At 39.8% G+C, this 19,195-nt stretch overlaps 3 protein-coding genes across 3 annotated transcripts in view; 1 reads left to right on the forward strand and 2 right to left on the reverse strand.

Moving 5' to 3' along the window:
- The first annotated feature begins 577 nt into the window (after positions 1 to 577).
- Positions 578 to 4,141, forward strand: LOC143460701 (cytochrome c1, heme protein, mitochondrial-like). The gene is made up of 7 exons (XM_076958305.1): positions 578 to 716; positions 829 to 977; positions 1,949 to 2,075; positions 2,271 to 2,441; positions 2,870 to 3,017; positions 3,433 to 3,533; positions 3,775 to 4,141. The coding sequence occupies exons 1-7, from the start codon at positions 609 to 611 to the stop codon at positions 3,871 to 3,873; spliced, it is 903 nt and encodes a 300-aa protein (XP_076814420.1). The 5' UTR covers positions 578 to 608; the 3' UTR covers positions 3,874 to 4,141.
- A 64-nt stretch (positions 4,142 to 4,205) lies between these two features.
- LOC143460699 (sialate:O-sulfotransferase 1-like) lies at positions 4,206 to 7,098 on the reverse strand. Its single transcript, XM_076958304.1, has 7 exons — positions 6,887 to 7,098; positions 6,681 to 6,792; positions 6,465 to 6,616; positions 6,165 to 6,369; positions 5,776 to 6,023; positions 5,135 to 5,344; positions 4,206 to 4,736 (listed from the first exon to the last, which is right to left on the reverse strand). Exons 1-7 carry the CDS (start codon positions 7,035 to 7,037, stop codon positions 4,285 to 4,287), a joined length of 1,530 nt encoding a protein of 509 aa, XP_076814419.1. The 5' UTR covers positions 7,038 to 7,098; the 3' UTR covers positions 4,206 to 4,284.
- A 563-nt stretch (positions 7,099 to 7,661) lies between these two features.
- The window catches only part of LOC143460206 (uncharacterized), a 30,226-nt gene continuing 18,692 nt past the window's right edge, over positions 7,662 to 19,195 (reverse strand). Inside the window, exons 6-7 of the mRNA XM_076957636.1 lie at positions 9,577 to 9,781; positions 7,662 to 9,297 (exon numbers count right to left, since the gene is read on the reverse strand). Coding sequence (XP_076813751.1) covers positions 8,774 to 9,297; positions 9,577 to 9,781 — 729 coding nt within the window. The 3' untranslated portion in view covers positions 7,662 to 8,773. The remainder of the gene's footprint in view (positions 9,298 to 9,576; positions 9,782 to 19,195) is intronic.

Here is a 19,195-nt window from a genome sequence, read left to right on the forward strand (position 1 = left end):
GTATGGCAGTTTTTGACAACGAATCATGCGTGTAAATATGCAGAATTTGGCGGGATGGACTGATAGCATGCGCTGAAATACTGAAGGTTCAATTGTTTGTTTATTTATTATGAATCTGCGTGAAGACAAAATGTTTTGACGTGCACATTGATGAAACTCATGCATGTAAATACCACACTTTTCACTCTGGCCAATAAGGGCTTGGACTAGCATGTTACTAAAATTAGTTAGCATTACTTAATACAAACAAAAAAGAAAATGTTGTTTGAATGCCAATTAAAAATAGGGAAACAAAGAATTGAAAGTTCAGTGTACTCCATCCTGTCAAAATCTATCTTTGCATGCACGAATTCTTGTCAAAAACTGCCATATTTTCCAGTCGGGACTTTAAAGACATTCTAAGACATAAATATGCTTATATTTTCTCATAGTACTTTGCTACTATTAACTAACTTACATTCATAAACCAAAGTGTTCTTTGAAACGCAGGGAAAGGAGGGCAACAGTAAAGATACGTTCTGCAACTCTCGTAACCATTTTTGATCAATAATTTATTTTTTCTAACTTTCACAGTTGGAACTGACATAATAGGAACATATTTAAACAGAATGACATCAACGTTATGTAGAAATATTGGTTCCAAGCTTCTACTGGTGCAGCATGGAAGACACCTGAGGAAGCAGCAAATATCCCACTTCAGCAGGGCAAAGAAAATTGTGAGACTTACATAATTTCTCTTAAGATACAAATATGAATAACACCTGCAATTTTTTTATTTTTTTTGTCATTCTTTTTGTTTTATAAGCCATTGACATGTGTCCTGAACAGGCGTTGGGGACTTCTGCGTTTGTGGCTGGCGCTGGTGCTTTTACTGCTTTAGCTTTACATTATTCTGTCCACGCATCTGAAGATGAATTACATACACCAAGCTATCCATTCAAACATAAAGGAACGTTTACAACTTTGGATACAGCAAGGTACTTGGATTGGATTTTATGTACTATTTCAATCACTGGTTAAACCATGTGATCAACACCCAATAGTGTTCAGCATATTAAGTAATTTGCAGCATCAATACCACTGTTGTCAGTGATATATAGTGTTGCACATAATTGACAATAATTATATAACGAAGATGCTGTTAGGAACGTTTCTTATTAAGCAATTAACTTTTTGGATATGTTCTTTGCACACAAAACATTGATAGTTGGCTTTTTTATCTGTCTGCACTCACTATGTAAACGCAATTGAAATACCTGCAATATCTGCCCTCACCTGTTGGCCCACATCTCCATTATTTTCAAACCATGCAGTAGCGGAAAACAACATTTGTAATGTGATGTAATAAGTTAATAACCGTCCTTTGGTAACTATTGCTACGACCATAACTCGAATATGAAAAGTATGGCAGCGACACCGCTAAACTGTTAAAATGAAAGTACACTGCACGAAGCCCACGAGGAATATCGATTTCGCGTCTCATGCGAAAGTAGTTCACACACTTTGTCCATGAAGTTAAGATGCGCAATTAAGTTTGGAAAAGTGTTTGTCAGAAAATAAGTTCTGTTAATAACGACTGTAGTAAATAGTTATTTGTGATAGTGAATGTAATTTATAATCTTTATTTACATTTAACTCACCTTTGACATAACACAAGAATAAATCGAAAAATCCTTTTTTGGAAAAGAAATTTTTTCTGGGAAATATCTAGTGACTGCCATTGAAAAAAAAGCGGAATTTTTGCAAAACTGAAACTTAATATTAAGTACTTACTTGTGATATAAACCTGCTTCGCCAATAAACAACAATGACACAGTATTACCAGAAAACAACGCAAGTGGTGATAGAAAAAATGCATACTAAATACTTACAACTATGTGGCACGTAAATTAGGTAATTAAATCTTGTGTAACGTGCAACACTTCTGATATACATTTTCCACTTGCAGTGTGCGGCGTGGCTTTCAAGTCTACCAGCAAGTATGTGCCGCATGCCACAGCTTAAACTACTTGGCATTTCGTAGTTTGGTTGGTTATACTCATACAGAGGAGGAAGCTAAAGCAATTGCTGCTGAGGTTTGTATTTTTGACCCAATGGGCAATGAAAACTTTAAAAATTCCTTGGTTCTAAATGAAAGGTCCTTTAGACTACTTCACAATTACATAAATATTTTAATAGTATCAGGAACTTTTGGTGTTAAATTTTTTATAGTTTTTGTTACAGGCAGCATAGTAGCTTATGTCTCCACTATCCAATTGCTTGTTTCACAGGCACAAATTGAAGATGGCCCCAATGAAAAGGGTAAGATGTTTATGAGGCCGGGTAAGCTCTCCGATTACATGCCAAAGCCGTACAAGAATGACGAGGAGGCACGGGCAGCCAACAACGGAGCACTCCCCCCTGATCTTAGCTACATTGTGATTGCCAGACACGGAAATGAGGTTCAGAAATTATTATTTATTTTTGTTTCAACTGAAACTACTACTAAACAACTCTCACCACCTTAAATACTAGAGGAATTGGTTTAAAAAATTTTGGTACTATAGTTCAACAAAATTTAACCTTATGATCTGATCAATCTAAAAATGAAATGTATCCATAAACGGCCAGACTAAGGTTAAGCATCTCGTCATCAAAAGTGTTCTGTAAAACTCTTGTCTATATCCTTCACATCTTATAAAACATGTTTTTAATTACACAATATATTTTGTATTGAGTTAATTTAGTAAGGCAAATATGAAGATGGGTTATAAATTATAATGCCATCATGTGGATGACTCCAACATCTAAATGGTGTTTCCTCAGAAATGAAAGTTGCTATTTGTTTGGAGTAAATGTTTCAGAGTTAACGTTCTTTTTTCTTCACCAGGATTACATATTCTCTGTGCTGACCGGTTACTATGACCCTCCTGCTGGTGTGAACATAGCGGATGGCCAGTACTTCAATGCTTACTTCCCGGGTCAAGCCATCAGCATGGCACAGGCTCTTTATAATGAAATCATTGAATATGAGGATGGTTCGTTTTTTGAACATAAGGATAAAAGTGTGGATTTAAATACAGTGAAATCTTATTAACTTGACCCAGTTCTGCGTAATTTTGGTTAACAAGATGAAATTTCACCTCATTCTAACAACTACTTTTGGGTGACTTAAAGTAATTTAATCAGTTGTTCTGACCTCTCGTTAAAAAGCTTTCACTGTAAATAGATTGTTGGCTGCAATGGCTAACTTGTTTTTTTACAAATCTGTTTGATTTGTCAATTATTTTAAAATGTGACTGTAAACATTAGATCTAGATTCCCATCGATGAAATCCTTGTTATATTACCCCAATCACCTGTTTGTTCTTTTGTCCAAAATCATGGAAAATTAACAGAACTAACCTTCCTCAACGCTTTAAAATAATTCTTTTGTGATTGTGGCTTGCTGCAGGTACTCCAGCGACACAGAGTCAGCTGGCCAAAGACGTTGCAACGTTCCTTCGATGGACTTCTGAACCCCATCACGATGAGAAGAAATTGTATGGATTCAGGGTGAGTGTTCACCTTCCTCATGCACTGAAATAGCACGCCCTGTTAGGGAGATACGCCGGTTTTTCTTTAAACTGTTTGTTTTTCAATAGCGCGTGTGTTAGTCTGCAGTAGCTGGAAGATATTAAATTTATAAAAGATGTTTGAATTTGGCGCATTATGATAATAATAGTAGTTGTAAACATTGCATTGCTTGAAAATGAACCTGTGATTTACACTTTTTATTTAAATCTCTTTTTTGTAGCTGGTGCTCTTTGCAGCCATGTTGGTCCCACTCTGCTGGTATTTGAAGAAACGTACATTTTCCCATATTAAGAGCAAGAAGCTTGCTTTTAAGGCATAGATTTGAAACGGTCTAAATTATTTTGTTGTTAGTGAACTTTCTATAGTCGCGTTGATTCACCATTTCTAGCTGATACAACCAGAATATTTATACATTTCATATTGGTTTCTATTTGAACGATTGCGTTTGTTATAAAGATTCAATATCCAACGTTTAACTTTCCACTTAAAACTGGATTTCCATGATTACAGTATGTCTTTATCTGCTCTTGAGTTCATTTGTGTCAAATGTTCTTGTAACTCCGTTAATAAAATTTAGACTTATGTAATTTGACAGCCTAGGGAAGTCCATTAAAATCACGGATGTTGATGAAAACCTTGAAAGCGTATTTCAGTGTGAAGCCAGTTTTTTGGGTGATTTATTTTTAACAGAAAAGTGTGGTGTGAATACATCACGTCATTTTGAAGAGGTTTAGAGTCCGTTTCGCCTTTTGATACGAGCTTCTTTCGTCGCTATGCCCTCACTCCGAGCAACCCCGTGTTGTATAATAAGAGCGTCGGGGTCGGACGATTCGCGCTCGTATGGCGGAAGTGACTTCCACGATTTCCCGCCGAAATTCATAAGCAAGACCCGGATTTCTTTAATAGCTTGGTTAATGTGATTGGTCAGCCCTGTACTAAAGGGCTGGACAAATTTGGACTCCCGTTTAAATAACTCTGCCTTGTGGGTTCGTAAGCAGAACAGGCGCTGAAAATAGGGAGTTTTGGTAAAGTTAAGAAAGTTGACTATATTCCGAACTTCGTACTCCTGGTCCCTTGCTAAATCTTCATAGAAAACCAGTTTCGTGACCGTTTTTCGCCTCAGCACCAAAGCTATTGAGTCTTTCCAGAGGTCCACCATTGATAAGGCGTAACTTGACCAATCTGAAACAAAATCAATTAACAAACTGATGATGTCAAAAATGATAGAAAATTTTGTCTTGTTTTTGGAATTGTCAGCATATCTGGGCAAAAGCGTTGGCCTAATGTTAGCACGATTTGTTAATTGAAAAAAAATTTGCAACTAATTTAGTAAAAATACAGTTGTTTTACCAGAGTTTAAAAAACAATGGTTTTGCAGTCGGAAGCAAATTTTACAAAATTGAGAAACAACATTTAGGTTCATTAAACCATGAAGTATTTTTCTAATATGTAAAACGATTTTTTGTTGATTGATTTCTCCAACAGCTAATTTCAATAGATGGATCTGATTCTGAAAAGTATAGGCTACATCAGAATATAAAATCATACTTTGAAAGGACCAGATGTAGAAGAGAGCATACCTTCACTCCAAAACAAAGAGTAATTTGCGTGTCCGGTATGGCTTTGTGACTTTCTGCGATTGAATTCAGCAACTAAGGCATGGTAAGGGTTGCGAATTAGCAAGACAATGGCACTGTATCTTTCTAAAGTTTCTTGCTTGTCCGGATAAAGATGATCTTTCACCAGCAGCGTTTTTCCACTTGTCCAATCCAGTAATTCACCAAGTAGACCTGCAAATATTAGACCGAGCACGGGGTTTCGGGTTGTGCAGATGGCCCTGCTAGTAGCCTACAATAATGTTGCATCAAGCCGAATTCTTTTTCATGTCTTACTATGTCAAAAAACAAAATTTCCACTATTAAGCTGTAGCTTTTACCGAAAAACATGTAATTCACTTAAGAATGGAGCGCAACCGCAACAAGTTGGCTATGCAAAAAGTTGATTTTTGCAATTTAGGGTCAATTTCCAAGTTAGACTTTGATTAAAATGCAGATATATGTTAGGTTTAGGTTACTATGTTATGTTGTAATTATAACATTTAACTGCGATTAACGAGAAATCTGTGACAAACAGCTTTAAACTTAAGATTCTTCCGATGACATAGTGACAGTCAATAATAATATAGATTACGTTTTTGTATTTAGGTCCCTGATTAGCAAACCTGTGTTATGTAAGTTTTTGTCATGATACACACTACCCGTATATATTCCAGTGACCATCTCAAGCATTTGGCGGAGCCAAGAATTGCCAGAGCCTGGAAAACTGACCAAGCCTACAATGTTGTGCTGACTTTTCTCAAAAAAATTCTTCGATTCGCAAAAGGGATCGCTCGAACGAGTTCTCCAAGCCGTTAGGTGTCTCACAGGGGCAAAACAAATGGTCGACATTATTATCAAAGTTGCTTGATACCTGAACAGAAAATATTATTGGTACCCAATGCCAACGAAACACGCCCCACTGCTCAGGCGAAAACGCTGCAAACTAAATCAGGCAATCGTGTAATTAATTAATTAATCTAAATTAACAATCGACATACAACAAACCACGTACAGAGATTGAGTATTCACGCAAAAGCAGCCTGATGAGCTTTCGGTTATGGCGACAGGATAGTTTTTGGTTTCGCAAGTTTTAACGCAAAACTCTGGCAATGACTCATCGGAAACTTTCAGATCCTGTAATGCACTTTCAGCAGCTTTTGTATAAAGAAAGCAACCGATGCGATAAATATTCAAATTGTTCATCTTCATCTGTGATTCTGCGTGGAAAATTGTCCCATCTTTCCCAGTGAAATACTGTACACTAAAGTTTAGGCTACTTGATATAGCTAAAAAGTTAAAGATAAATCTTTACCTGTTTGACACTCTTTAGTGATATAATAGATTTTTTCCGATGGTGTACTGTTGCGCTTATGAAAACCACTCAGATATTCCGCTAAAGCTGGATGAATGCTACTTCCACATCGACACATGAAGTTCTCCTGAACTATTGCTAGTGACAGACCTCTGTTCACACAAAACGTCACGTCAATTTCAGATTCTGCCGGAAAGAAGACTCGATGTACAATACCTTTCCGCGCAGAATGAAAAACAGCCTTCGTCGGAGGACGCCACTATGATATCTGCATTAGTAGCCGCTACGGAACTTTCTCGAAAGCCGACAACATGTGTAATCAAGATCACTGAACAGATTTCGACATATTAAAACTTTAAATGTTGAAAATTATGAAAACCTGAAAATGATTGTTGTCTTGTCTATTACAAGACGCCGCCTACCTCTGCACGGAATTGAATGCTTGGCAGGTATGCTAGGCACGCCCTCTGGTGTTAGGGAATGAAGGTATAGTAATACACCACACGCAACAAAGACAAACAGCAGGTAACAACTGATGTATGGGAGGCGAAAACTGTAACCTTTCCGCAGCATGGCGTTCTATGTATAGATAACCGATATGGGATTAGCTTTTTTGGCTAAAAGTTGCGTTGCAAGCGCTTGCAAATTAGATAGACTTTGGGAGCGCGGGTCCTGGGGTTTTCAGTCACAATGAAGCTTACATGCTGTTTCTTGTAAAGGTGCAAGATGTCTACATGAAGCCGAAAGAAAAAAAACTACATACAGAACTCTACAGCTTTGTATCTTGTAAGAAATCTCGCATCTTTCAAGTTTCAACTAATTTTCTTTAAATGCTGCAGTGAGCGGTGATCTACAACCTCGTAATAAAATGTCATTGTTTCAAGTTCTCTCACCAGGCCTACTTCTGTGCTGTGTACAGACTCTGCTTACTACCAATGCACATCACCATACAATTGCTTCGTAGTAGGTGAACTGTTATGGTTAACTTAACTATGCTATCTAAACATATCGGTGACGTTATGGGAACAACCAATGATGTCAGCACAGTTTGTGGGAAATCGCTTATTTAGCGAACCGGAAGTGCCGTTTCAAACCGTTTGATACGTTAAAGTTACTGCATTAGCAGAAACTGAGTTGCTTTGTGATGTCTACTTCGACTATGACTCTGTACTGTATAGCTGGGAAATCAACATTCAATTTACAAGGTAACTGTTTTATTGTCAGTGAACTTTCTGACCAACTTAGAGCAGTTAGCGTCGAATAATATATACGAAATCAATACATATGGTGCGTTTGACTACACTTTCTTTGCGCTGAGACGACCATATTATAACCGCACTTGGTGCGTGTAAAGGAGATCAACGAAACAAGAAGACACAACAAAAACATGAACGTTGGTAGCACATGAAAGTGAAGAAGCGAGCAGTCCAGACAAAGATTATTTCAAGGAAAATTGCATTTGTTGGATTCTAGAGCAGTTTTAAAAGGGGAAATCGGTGGAGTTTTGGTTGTTTTATGTTCAGAGATTAATATCGGAAAGACATTCTTTTGCGGGTACGAGCACCAAAACATAACGATTGAATAAGAGCAATAGTTGATAACCGCACCTTTTGTCTAACGTTGCCGTTGGAAAGTACACGCTGGTATCACAGTATAAGCAGGCACGTTAGAGGCACTTTCTTTAAATCTACATCGGCTAGATTACAAAACACTGTTTACAACCGGAACACGAGGGTCAAAGTTTTCTCAAAGTATTTGTTTTTAACGTGGCTTTGCCGCAAAAAATATAACGGAAAGTTTGACAATAATAATTAATTCAAATGCTGAACCGCTTTTTTTTTGTTTTTGAGAAAATTTGAAATAGATTTTCACAAACGGGGTATTTCACCAAAAACATTAACTGAAACGGCCGTGCACGGAGGGGACTGCATGGTTCGAAACACCACACACAGTCCAAAGCAAAACAATAAGAAATTGTTGCGAGTGAAAAAAAGTAGAATGAACTTAAACTCTGTAGGAATGAAACATCAAGTCAATATCTTCTGTGCACCTTGGTCCATTTTCGCTCTGTCGCTGGCGTAAGCGTCAAAGAAGCTTCGAGGCCGCTTTTGAGCGACTCGATAACACTTTGCAAAAACTTCAACATTCTTATACGGCTTCTGTTACACCTTATCCACGATATTGGTTATAGAAGAGTTCCTACGGAACTCTCATTTGATTGCAGAAGCGCTCAAAAGAAAACATTCTCTCGCTCAACACGGAAAGCTACAGAGTTGACTCCTCCCCAGGAACAGGATAGAGGCTTCTCGTCAAACTCCTGCGTAATAATCAGGGGGCTCAGAATACTCCGGCGGCGGGTCATCCCCCTTTGAGGGGGAAGTTTGTATGTCGGGCAACAAAGCGACTGAGTCGAACGGCGGGGGCCGGTGCCCGTCGCCCCCGGGTTCTCTCCTTGAATAGGGAGGAGTGTATTTAGGGCACTGAAGCGCTCCAGGTTGTCCGTACGGTACGTTCGACGTTAAATCGAATTCTTGATGCAGTTTTTTGTCCGTAGGAGCGCTGCCGACGATTAAACAATTTTCGCTTTTCAGCAACGTTCGGGTAGGTGGTGCTCTTACACAGGTACTGTTCACCGAGAACAGGTCAATCGGTCGGTTTTGGCGGCGTTTCCAGCGCTCGTTTCCCGGCTTTTCCTCGGGAAGAGAGACGGTCGACGGATAATCAACAGCGAGACGAGACAACGGGCTCACTTGTCGATGGGGGGTGGTGGTCAAGCGGTTGTATTTGTCGAAGTTGGAAGGCTTCGAGCCGGCGTACCGGGCAAGGTTTTGATCTGTCAATCAAAAGCAAAGTTAAGACATTTAACAGGCAGTTGTGAATAGGAATAACGGAAAACGCACAAAGCGAAATATCTTCCATGTTTTGCATTATATCAAGTACAAATGGTGATTGTTGCAACAAACTTTCATCGTGCTTTTCACATTTAATCAAAACAACATTTTACGGAGCGCACGCGCGCTGTAATTACTTGTTTTTGTAACTGGCGCGATGCGAAAACACGCGATCGACCGCTGCGAATGTATACAAACAATCAATCGAAACACTCCACTACCTGATTGGTCGACGGGACAAGACGCCTGTGACGTCTGTAGACGGGCAGCAGACGCTGTGGTCACGTGAGATGACGTATTGTTAATTGGGAACCGGGGATCCCCGGACCCATGGTGGTTGTTGTTGTATTGGCGGGCAAGCATTGGAGTGAATTGGTCGTGGCTTGTGTTGGAAGAACTTTTGTCTTTATTCGCTCGATCGCGATTCTGCATAATGAGGAAGAAAATATTTTGAAACCGCGAAGATAAAAAACAAAAAAAACAAATACATGATAAACATTTGTAAAACTAAACACGTTATTAAACAATAGAGCATGTACACAAAACAGCGCAAAAATATGCGCCGAGGTACCGGTGAAATGAATAATTCATTAGCACCCGGGGCAGAAGCACCGGCCCACAAACAAAGAGGCGAGTCTGTTTCTTTGCTGTAGCAATCTGCGAGCTTATTTACAGATGTCTACGCTCACACGTAAAAGCTACAGGTCAACAAGCGATGGCGAATAAACAAGTTGAAAAGTGCTTTTCTCTGTACAGCACTTTTATGTGAGGCCGATTGGGGGGCAGACGCGGCTGCCCATCTGTATAATGTCACTCCGTGTATAAGTTCAATAGCAATCTTTTACTGCACGAGCGAAATGTACCGCGCGGAATATGTGGCAGGCGAAAGGTTCACTGGAAATAAATCGCACAACGCCTTCGGGCAAGGCAGATGAGTTCCCTGGTGAACGGCATCTTGTTCAATAACCAAAATCTGATAAACGACGACTGGAAAAACCGTGTGTCCGTGGTAAAGCGAGTTAAAATTACACGAAATTCATGAGCTGGTTTACCTCAGGATTTGCGATATGGTCTCTGTTTAAACAGGGATAACTTTGAAAAAACCTGACACGATTCAGGAAGCCGCAAATAACCCGGTGGGGATACATGTTGTGTACTGTGCCACTTGGAAACGTAACAGGAAATTGACTCAGCTCTGTTCGATTGTTTACTTCGCAAAAAACCTCGACCTGTGACCTGTATCAAAAACCCGGTAGTACGAGAAAACGGAATAAGAATTCACGCACGATTGAACACAGACATAACCATACACAAGGCAATACGTGCTCAGATGTTCAATGAAATCGTATGATCCGCGCTAAAGAAAACATGTCGTGCACGACGCGTAAGGGCGAAAAGAGTTCATAAGTAAAAATCGTATTTCACCAGAACGAAACACCCTTTGCGTGAGATCGGCAGACTAGACCCAGACGGTTCATCCACGTAGTGTAATAGCTACCGTCCATTTGTGACGGATTGGTTACAATTAAAGAACGCACGCTTTGTATGGTCACAAGTCTGTATTTATCACAGGGAGCAGGGGAAAGGGAACGATTTGCTTTATTTAGGCAACGTCCTGACGCACCGATTGTCCATTTTGATAGGCAAGCGTGCAGACGTCACGTGACAAGGCTGAGAAACACAAAACCTTCTATCATGGGAAAATGCCGACATTTTTTAAACGTCCTTCTGCTAAAGTAGCAAATACCAAACGCTGTAGAAGACAGGTCTCGGAATACATCGGCTAAGTTTTGGGGAAAAAATGGTTGATCATCACGAGATCTCCGCTATAACAGGTTTTACCAATGGTGAGAACGCTGTCACGTATGTCTGTAACAGTTTAGGGAGGCAGACGCCAAAAGAAATGGATTCGTGCAAAAATTAAGTCATAACGCTGCTGATAAGAAATACTGGCTGGCAGACAAACAGAAAAAAAATTACAACTGTCGCGTTCATGTTATGACTAGGAAACTTGTAACATCGCCGTCTGGAGTGGAAATGATTATTTTTTTCTCATCTGAATTTTTTGAAGGAAGCGCCTTTTGTCAACATTTGGCAGAAATTTTCTTCCAAAATGATTTCGAACGTTCTTCCAGAAAATACAAAGGCAACTGCTAAATTTAGCAAAATCGTTACAGTTCTCGCGCTGTTCAGACGCGACGACATCCATCGCGGAATTATGGAAATGTGTTTGTTTTAACGAGTATTGACTAATGAGGAAATGCAATGTACGTGGTGGAAGCTTAGTCTACGCGTCCCAAAATTGCAATATCGAAAAAAACGCTGATTTCATTGCGTTGGTAGACATCGTAATTAAGATAATCATCGCCAAATGAGACTTTCTAAAATGACGGCCTCTCACTTTTCTAAAACCCAAATAAGCAAAACCGACGGCGTGGTAAACACTATAAGCTATCATACGGGTGTCAATGCAAACCGAATGCAAAATCTTCGAATGTCGAAATGAAAAATAGTTTTACGACAAAATTTTACATAACAGTCCTATTCTCGTCAGTTTCATGGCGTTCAACATCACAAAGCAATGACTTTTGTCGGGCAATGACATATTCGGCGGCCAAACTAATTCGGAATGAATGAAAAGTGGCCGCAGGTGCTGTAGGAAGCAAAAAACGATTTACGTAATAATTCCGATCCCAATAGACACAATGGGACTATAGAAGTGCTTCTGAGTCATAACCGAACTCACAAGCACACGTCTGAGCTGACGAACAACAAGTCAGCGCACGTAGTCACAGTTAAAGTAAGTTCAACAGCGAAAAATACACAATGCAACAACAGCGAAAAATACACAGAAATACACAATGCATAGCATGCACATCATGCATTATTAACATACGGCGGAATTACCGGATTTTCGGAGGATGCTTCGGACAGAGTTCAAATCGGGACATCAAGAGAAAGTAAATAAATAGGAAAGGAAAATAAGATAAGGATTTACCCCTTTAATTTATTTATTTCAACACAAACACTAACTACAATGCTTTCCTAGCTGCTACCTGCAACAGTACACATGGACGGCTGGTACTACTACGTAATTTGCTGCAAAGTTTTATAAAATCGATTATTTTTCAAGTTCGTTTTATGATCAGAAGGCGCCGCTAGCGGGGTCATAGGCCATCAAATGACGTCAGTACAGATACTACGCCGTTGACTTTGATGGGAAAACAGAAAATAGCCCGGAATAGCTCATCGTACCAACTTTATTGGTAAAACCATAAATCATCTGGTTTTTGCGGTCACAAAGGACTTGGCAAGTAAATCACCGCACTTACTGTCAACTCCAGACAACGACAAATTAATTTTTCCGCCGACATTTTGACCTTAATGTAGCCTTAATACAGAACACGCGGCGAAGATTTGTGAAATTTGTTAGAACGTTTGTGGCCGCTGCAAGGACCAGCACCAAGTAAACAGCGCGTCCGTTCCCATTTTCCTACGACAAATGCGAGGCAATGGATGAAATTCTTAATGACAACACAAAGGCCGCCTCGTACCAACTGTACAGACTGGTAGGAAGAGGTTTAGTAATTCAGTCGCAATCCACAGCCTGCTTTATTCAGTTGAAAGACAAATTCCAACAATGCCAGCTCGTTACACGAACGCATTGTTAAACGACGAAGACTTGTCGCCGAGTGTGCGCAGATGTTTGCGACAAAGATACGCCGCGCATAGGACAATTAACAACTCGATAAATGTGTTAAGATAATATTGACACGTACATGCTTATGTGATAAGCTCACGTAGTTTTGGCCAGAAGTGAAACTCCTGAATGGTTGTACGGTCAGATTTCATTTACTAAAACATGAAAATGTGAAGGCGCTTTTATGTGTCAGTATTGCTTATTTCCCTTGGCTTCGATTTCAAGGTGACAAGCGTCCGGTACAATCATCCAAGATGGTTAGTGTACAACTGGATCGGGATAATTTTATAATTAGTTCCAACGTATTAGCGCAAATCTGCCTGTCTCTTTATTATTCCCAGGGACAAATGTAAAAAATGACATTAGCGAACGTGCAAGCCATTTTTTAACGCAATTCAAGACACGGCCCTTTGACAGGTCAATTAAAGTTGGTAATTTGAATCCTCACCGCGCAGATGTGACGCGAAATTAAATAATCCACAAAACTCAGGAAATGTTATTTACATTATTTTAAACAATATCAGTTGGTTTCTTTTCCAGTACAAATAAACATGTTTCTTTAACTCTAAAAATGGTTCTGGTCACGCAACTAACTGCCAGATGATAGACTTGTTGAACGGGTAGAAAAGCGACAAAATTGCGCTGTTTGCTGCGTATAATAGCAGGGAATTTTACAGTCTGGGCGAAACGTGCCTTAGCAAAACCGCACGAACTATGTATAGAAGATGGATTGTAGACGGTCTAAGGCTTAGACCCGATAAGGGAAGAACTATGCATTGCGCAATTAGTTACCAGACTAAAAAAATGATGCCACTGTATACCGTGTTTGGGCGGTTCATTGTTTTATTACTTGTAATATTACAACAGAAAATTACGGGTTAAGACCGTAAATTTTCTTTTTTGCATTAGCACAAATGCATTTTTGCTATAATAAGCAAAAAACAATTTAGCTCACAGTCTAATTAATCGCGTGAGCAGGCATCAAATGCGAAGCAAAACTAGCTCACTGAAAACGTATTTTCCTAAACTAAAGAATCACAAAATGCATGCTGGTCAATCAATATTACCGAGCCACCTATAATTAGCGGTTTGAGGTACAAATCGACATGCAATAACGGACCATAAACCTTCTAGTCTAGTACGGTTAAAAGTTTTGATGGTGTCTTTCACCAAAGGAGGACTGAAATTTACTCATACGTATAAGGCACGGCAGTAAGCGCTCGTCAGAGCAATCACTTTGCTGCACCGCGCGATGTTGAAACGTTACCGCAAACGAGTCTACGTGACAAGACCCACGTTTGGTCCCGTTGAATCGAGAACCCGAACACACGGTTAGGGGTTAATCTATTTGATCCCTTCTTAAAAATATTGGATGAGTGATGCAGGCCCAGAAGGCAACACAATTACCTCATTCCTCGTTGAGCAGCAGCAAAATAAACTGGAGGGAGAAGATTCGTTCCTCCTCTTCTCGTTGGACTTCTTAGTTCTACCGCGTTTCCTCTGCAGAGGTTCGGAATCTCTTAATTTCGGTTTAATGCTTCGTAGCGGCGATAGCAAGGCGAGCAACAGCTGGGGCATTTCTTTTCAGCGACGATGTGGGATTAATTTCCGTCGACCGCGCACCAAGAAATTGGCATTATCTCAACCAAACTAACTTAATATTTATTATACAGTTGCCGGTTATATATGCTACTACAGGTCTGATAAATCTGTAAAAATCCCGATATTAGTACTGCTTTGCGTTGGCACACTCATTTTGAACAAGATACTTCGAAGACTTCTTTTAAGAAAGCTAACATACTCTTCTATCGGGCCTACTCAACGTGAAGAAGCTTCTTTACATACACGATCGGTCGTCTGCTGAGCTCGCTTTAAGTGTAACTTGTTTAAAATTGTACGAGTATATTTAGAACTTAAAAATAAACTCAAGCTTCGTTCCTTTTCTTACTGAAAAAAGCTAAGTTGGTCTTTGCTTAGCGAACTTTGCTTTAACACAATTTCATGTCTCCATAAATTAAGAAACTCTGTATAAAACGTATATTACAAAATCGGCGCCCAAACCAAGTTCCCAAAAAATGAAACTTGAAAATTCCTGCATCCACCCGCTGGCTGTCAACGTTGACACACCAACAATTTCTGGAATTTGTCTAATATTCAACTGATTAAGAAGCGCGGACACAACGTAAGAAAACCTTCAAACAACATACAAATCGGTAAAAGCAAACGGAGTAAGATTTAGAAGGAAAACGCAAGGAAAATGGTGTAAGACAGTGTACACAGGGGTAGAACAGTAACAGCGGCGTTATTAGCATATTTGACATTGTTCAAAGACGTCGCTTTTGTTGTGTTATTTCTTGCGCAACGCTTCCGAGCACACATTGCTCAAAGAGGCTTCATCGATGGCGTCGAATTTGTCTCAATTTTGTAAAACATTCCTTTAAAATTCGAGCTATTTAGTTGACAAATGTTGTGAAAATACTTAGCATTGAACTGTTATAACCAAAAAAAAACATATTACATGTTCAGCTTATTACCAGCTAAAACCAACTCATTCAAACACTTTTTTTTCAAATTTGGAGAGAGAAGATATTTAAAAAATTGCGTTTTTTTTTTTTTATAAATTTCTGCAATTTCTTCCCAACCATCAGCAAGGACCAGATCATTTTTACCTAGCAATAAAAATTTTAGTGCTTGTTCAGAACGGTTGAATTTCAAAGGCTGATTACTTGTCTGGGCCTGTCAAGCGTAGCTATTCAGTACATACTATGTTGCACAATGACACATTAATACAAATTTGGCGCCCATGTAAGTCACTCTGGGTATTTTACGATCACGTTTTCTTGCGTTTTGTCTGCCTCAAAGTTTCACAACGGTACCGCCAGTTTTCAGAAAATTCTGCGCATAGCCACCAGCTATTTGGGTGGTTTGGTAACAGGATTACAGTTTTATAAGTGTAGAAGCTTTGAGGAATATAAACCATCACATAAAATGCTCCGTTCATAAAGTCCAAAACAAAGAAATATATCTGCAAAAACACAACCCAACAATCTTTAACTTTCTACCAAATTAGAGCGGAAATTATGATGATCATGGCTAAACTGCCTGTTACTCAGAGACTAGATTCGTTCATATCTAACTTTCTCAAAATTTCCCACAACAATTCGTTTTGAGCTGCTGAGCAAACAAGCGACGACCAAGACAACAAAGTAATGTAGTTGTCAGTACTTTGCTAATTATTACCTGGTCTGCTCTAGCCTCCTTTTTCGATCACTTTCTTACACAGGCCAAGCAAGCTAGAAGTTCAAGTTTGCCACGCAACAGCCCCTACGGTCAAGCCGGCAAGTTAACCGGCCGTGAACTCCAGACGACGCAGTGTGTTAAAGCGTTGTGCAGGTATAGCTACAGGCGGCGATATGATCTAGGTGAAAAAGGACACACGCCGGGTTAAAATTAAGAGAGAAGCGCCTCCCCAGACAAAGAGGGAGAAAAAACGGCGCACCAGACGCCGCGAAAACGAGCAGACATTTACAAAGCCTACACAGCGGAATGTATCACGTAGTAACGAATGGGAATAAAAGGCACTGGGACAATTGGTGGATCTCTGTCCGAAACCAGATGCGCAGCACATTGTAACATTATATAGGCAGACTGTATACAGGAGTGACTGAAACACACGACCCTTCATTTAAACCCGACACGACGGTTCAACAACACGTTGCCAGCCGATCACGTATTCGGCGTCCCACATATTTCTAGGCGACGGTCTATTATATCGATAGTTAAACGCGTAACAATGACAAATAACGCCTGGAGCGGCACACTGCGTTCGACAAACGGAAGAGTAACAGATACAGCACAACACATACTAACTATTTCCCGAATAAACGAAACAAGAAATTTGTGTGACTCTGTCAGACGTGATGTAAACAAAACAAATGCTCATCGTGTGCAAAGAAGCTTACTTAATCAGCAAACATTCGAGACAGAGAACCACAGCTATCTCATCAATGCGACGCCTCACGGCCAGTAATAAGCAGTCTGTGCACGATCGAATACTGAAATATACATCTGTCTACGTGATTTTCAAACCGTTTCTTCAGACACGTTGTAACCACAGAAATACGTTCAAGACTGTGTGAGGTATTGGAAAGCCACACTGACAATTGACTGTATCCAGCGTAAGTGGCGCAAGTGAAATTGCGGAAGTCAGATTTGAAGTACCAAGACCGCACAATTGTCTGCACCGCACAATTGTGGAATATTAATTTAATGCTATTTCGACACTTGCGCGTATATTTGGACTCGGAGATGCACGTAATTGTCTGTGCGGCTGTACTGTCGGTCGGAACTCGTAAATTACGCAATCGCTCGATAATAATTGAAGGATATGAGGTCATGGTTGAAAGAATCCAGTCTCCGGTCACAATACGCAGACAATATAATGTCAAAAGGCATAATAACGCACAAACAGCAAACCGAGTTACCGTCATTATACTTGGTCTCTTGATTGCCAAGTTCCTGTGAACGCTCCCTTCTTGTTAATAAGCTAACCGTATTACGTGACAGACCCAGACGTGAACAGGCATAAAACGGGACCATTCGACGGCGGCATTTCGCAATTCATGAAATGTTATACCCAGTGTCTCGAAACTCTAACTGGCACTTCTTGTTTATTAACCGTTCGGACAAGGAATCGTGTTCACGTTTCATTTAGGAGCTTGTTATATGAGACGGGGCAACAAAATTAATTGGTTGAACTGATCCCCGAATACACTTTCACCAATTTGGCGTTTTCTGTGCGACCGTATATAGCCTGTTCCACCAAAATTGGGTTTGAATAGAAAACTCAAACGAATCCACTAAAGACGGCTTTGACAGAAGCTTTTAACAGGGTTTCTCGGTTCAATAACTGGCAAATTGCACCGCGCTCGTAAACGAAGTGGAATTTACAAAGTCCCGTTGTGGCCCAAGCAAATAGTGATTGCCTTTGTGAGGATAAAGTGCGAAAGGCCCGAGCGGGCATATTGAAGAACAACCAACTTAATCCGCTTTCTAAAAGTTAAGCGTTGAAGCGGGGACGTGACTGTTTTGCTCGATGTGGAAGGTTTGAGTCACTTACGAAAACCCAGGCGTGGTTTTAGGTATTTCGTAACGGCTGTTATTATCAGCGACGCTTCAGGGAAAAACACGCGCAGTCAAAACAAGAGCACAAAGCAGGTACAACCTCATTTGGTTTCTTTCAATATGAATCACAAGCTGACAGCGTCGTTCGCTCGTGAACGTGGTGGGCAGTTGTTTTGCAGCCGCTTGAACTATTTAAAAGCTTATTTTGTCGCGGAACTGTTTTTTTTTTAATTACGAAATGACGTCTGAGTAACTATTGTATTGTACATTGCCTTGTAGGAACGTGGCTTCATTTTTCAAATCATTGTTGTCATATGCAATACATAAACGCTACAGTAAACAAATTACGTGATTAAATGGCCAATTTGTCGGAGTTTAAAACCTTTTACAGCCATATAACCATTGCAAGGCAAATACAGAGACAGATTACCGCAAAAGTTTGACCAAAATTCTGACAGAAACCGCCGTTTTGGCAAATACATCCGAAACCTACAATGTTGTTTATAGAACATTTGTGCGCGAGATGCAAATTTGAACAGTTAATTTAAGAATCGCCTTGGCTGATGTTAAAAAAAAGATTGAAGAAAATTTAAAATCAGCAAAAAATCACGTTTCATGAAAAACATGAAAGTCATCGCGGGACCTGTAACAAAGCGCACATATAAAAAGCAGCCTAGAATTTCATAACAAAAATGTACGGAGTTCACCTGCATCAAAACTGACGTAAAACGCCAATAAGACACCTCAAATAGGTTCTCAGTCAAAACAAGAAACCTGCCTGTACATAACAGAGTACAACTATGATTACCCTGAGCATGAATTTAAGAAAAAAAATCACCACCATCAAAAATCATCACAACACCATGCTCACGTTTCTCCTATAACTCTTCCTCTTGCAAGCAAAATAGCTTGGTGGCATGCAGGAGAAGTGACACGTAACTTGGTCCCACATGACTGAATTTTAAATCACTGGACCCCGCTAACAGACTTTCAACGAATCTGCATGGAAGCGTTCC

This window comes from Clavelina lepadiformis, chromosome 5, assembly GCF_947623445.1.
Source record: "Clavelina lepadiformis chromosome 5, kaClaLepa1.1, whole genome shotgun sequence".
Classification (NCBI taxonomy): Eukaryota; Metazoa; Chordata; class Ascidiacea; order Aplousobranchia; family Clavelinidae; genus Clavelina; species Clavelina lepadiformis.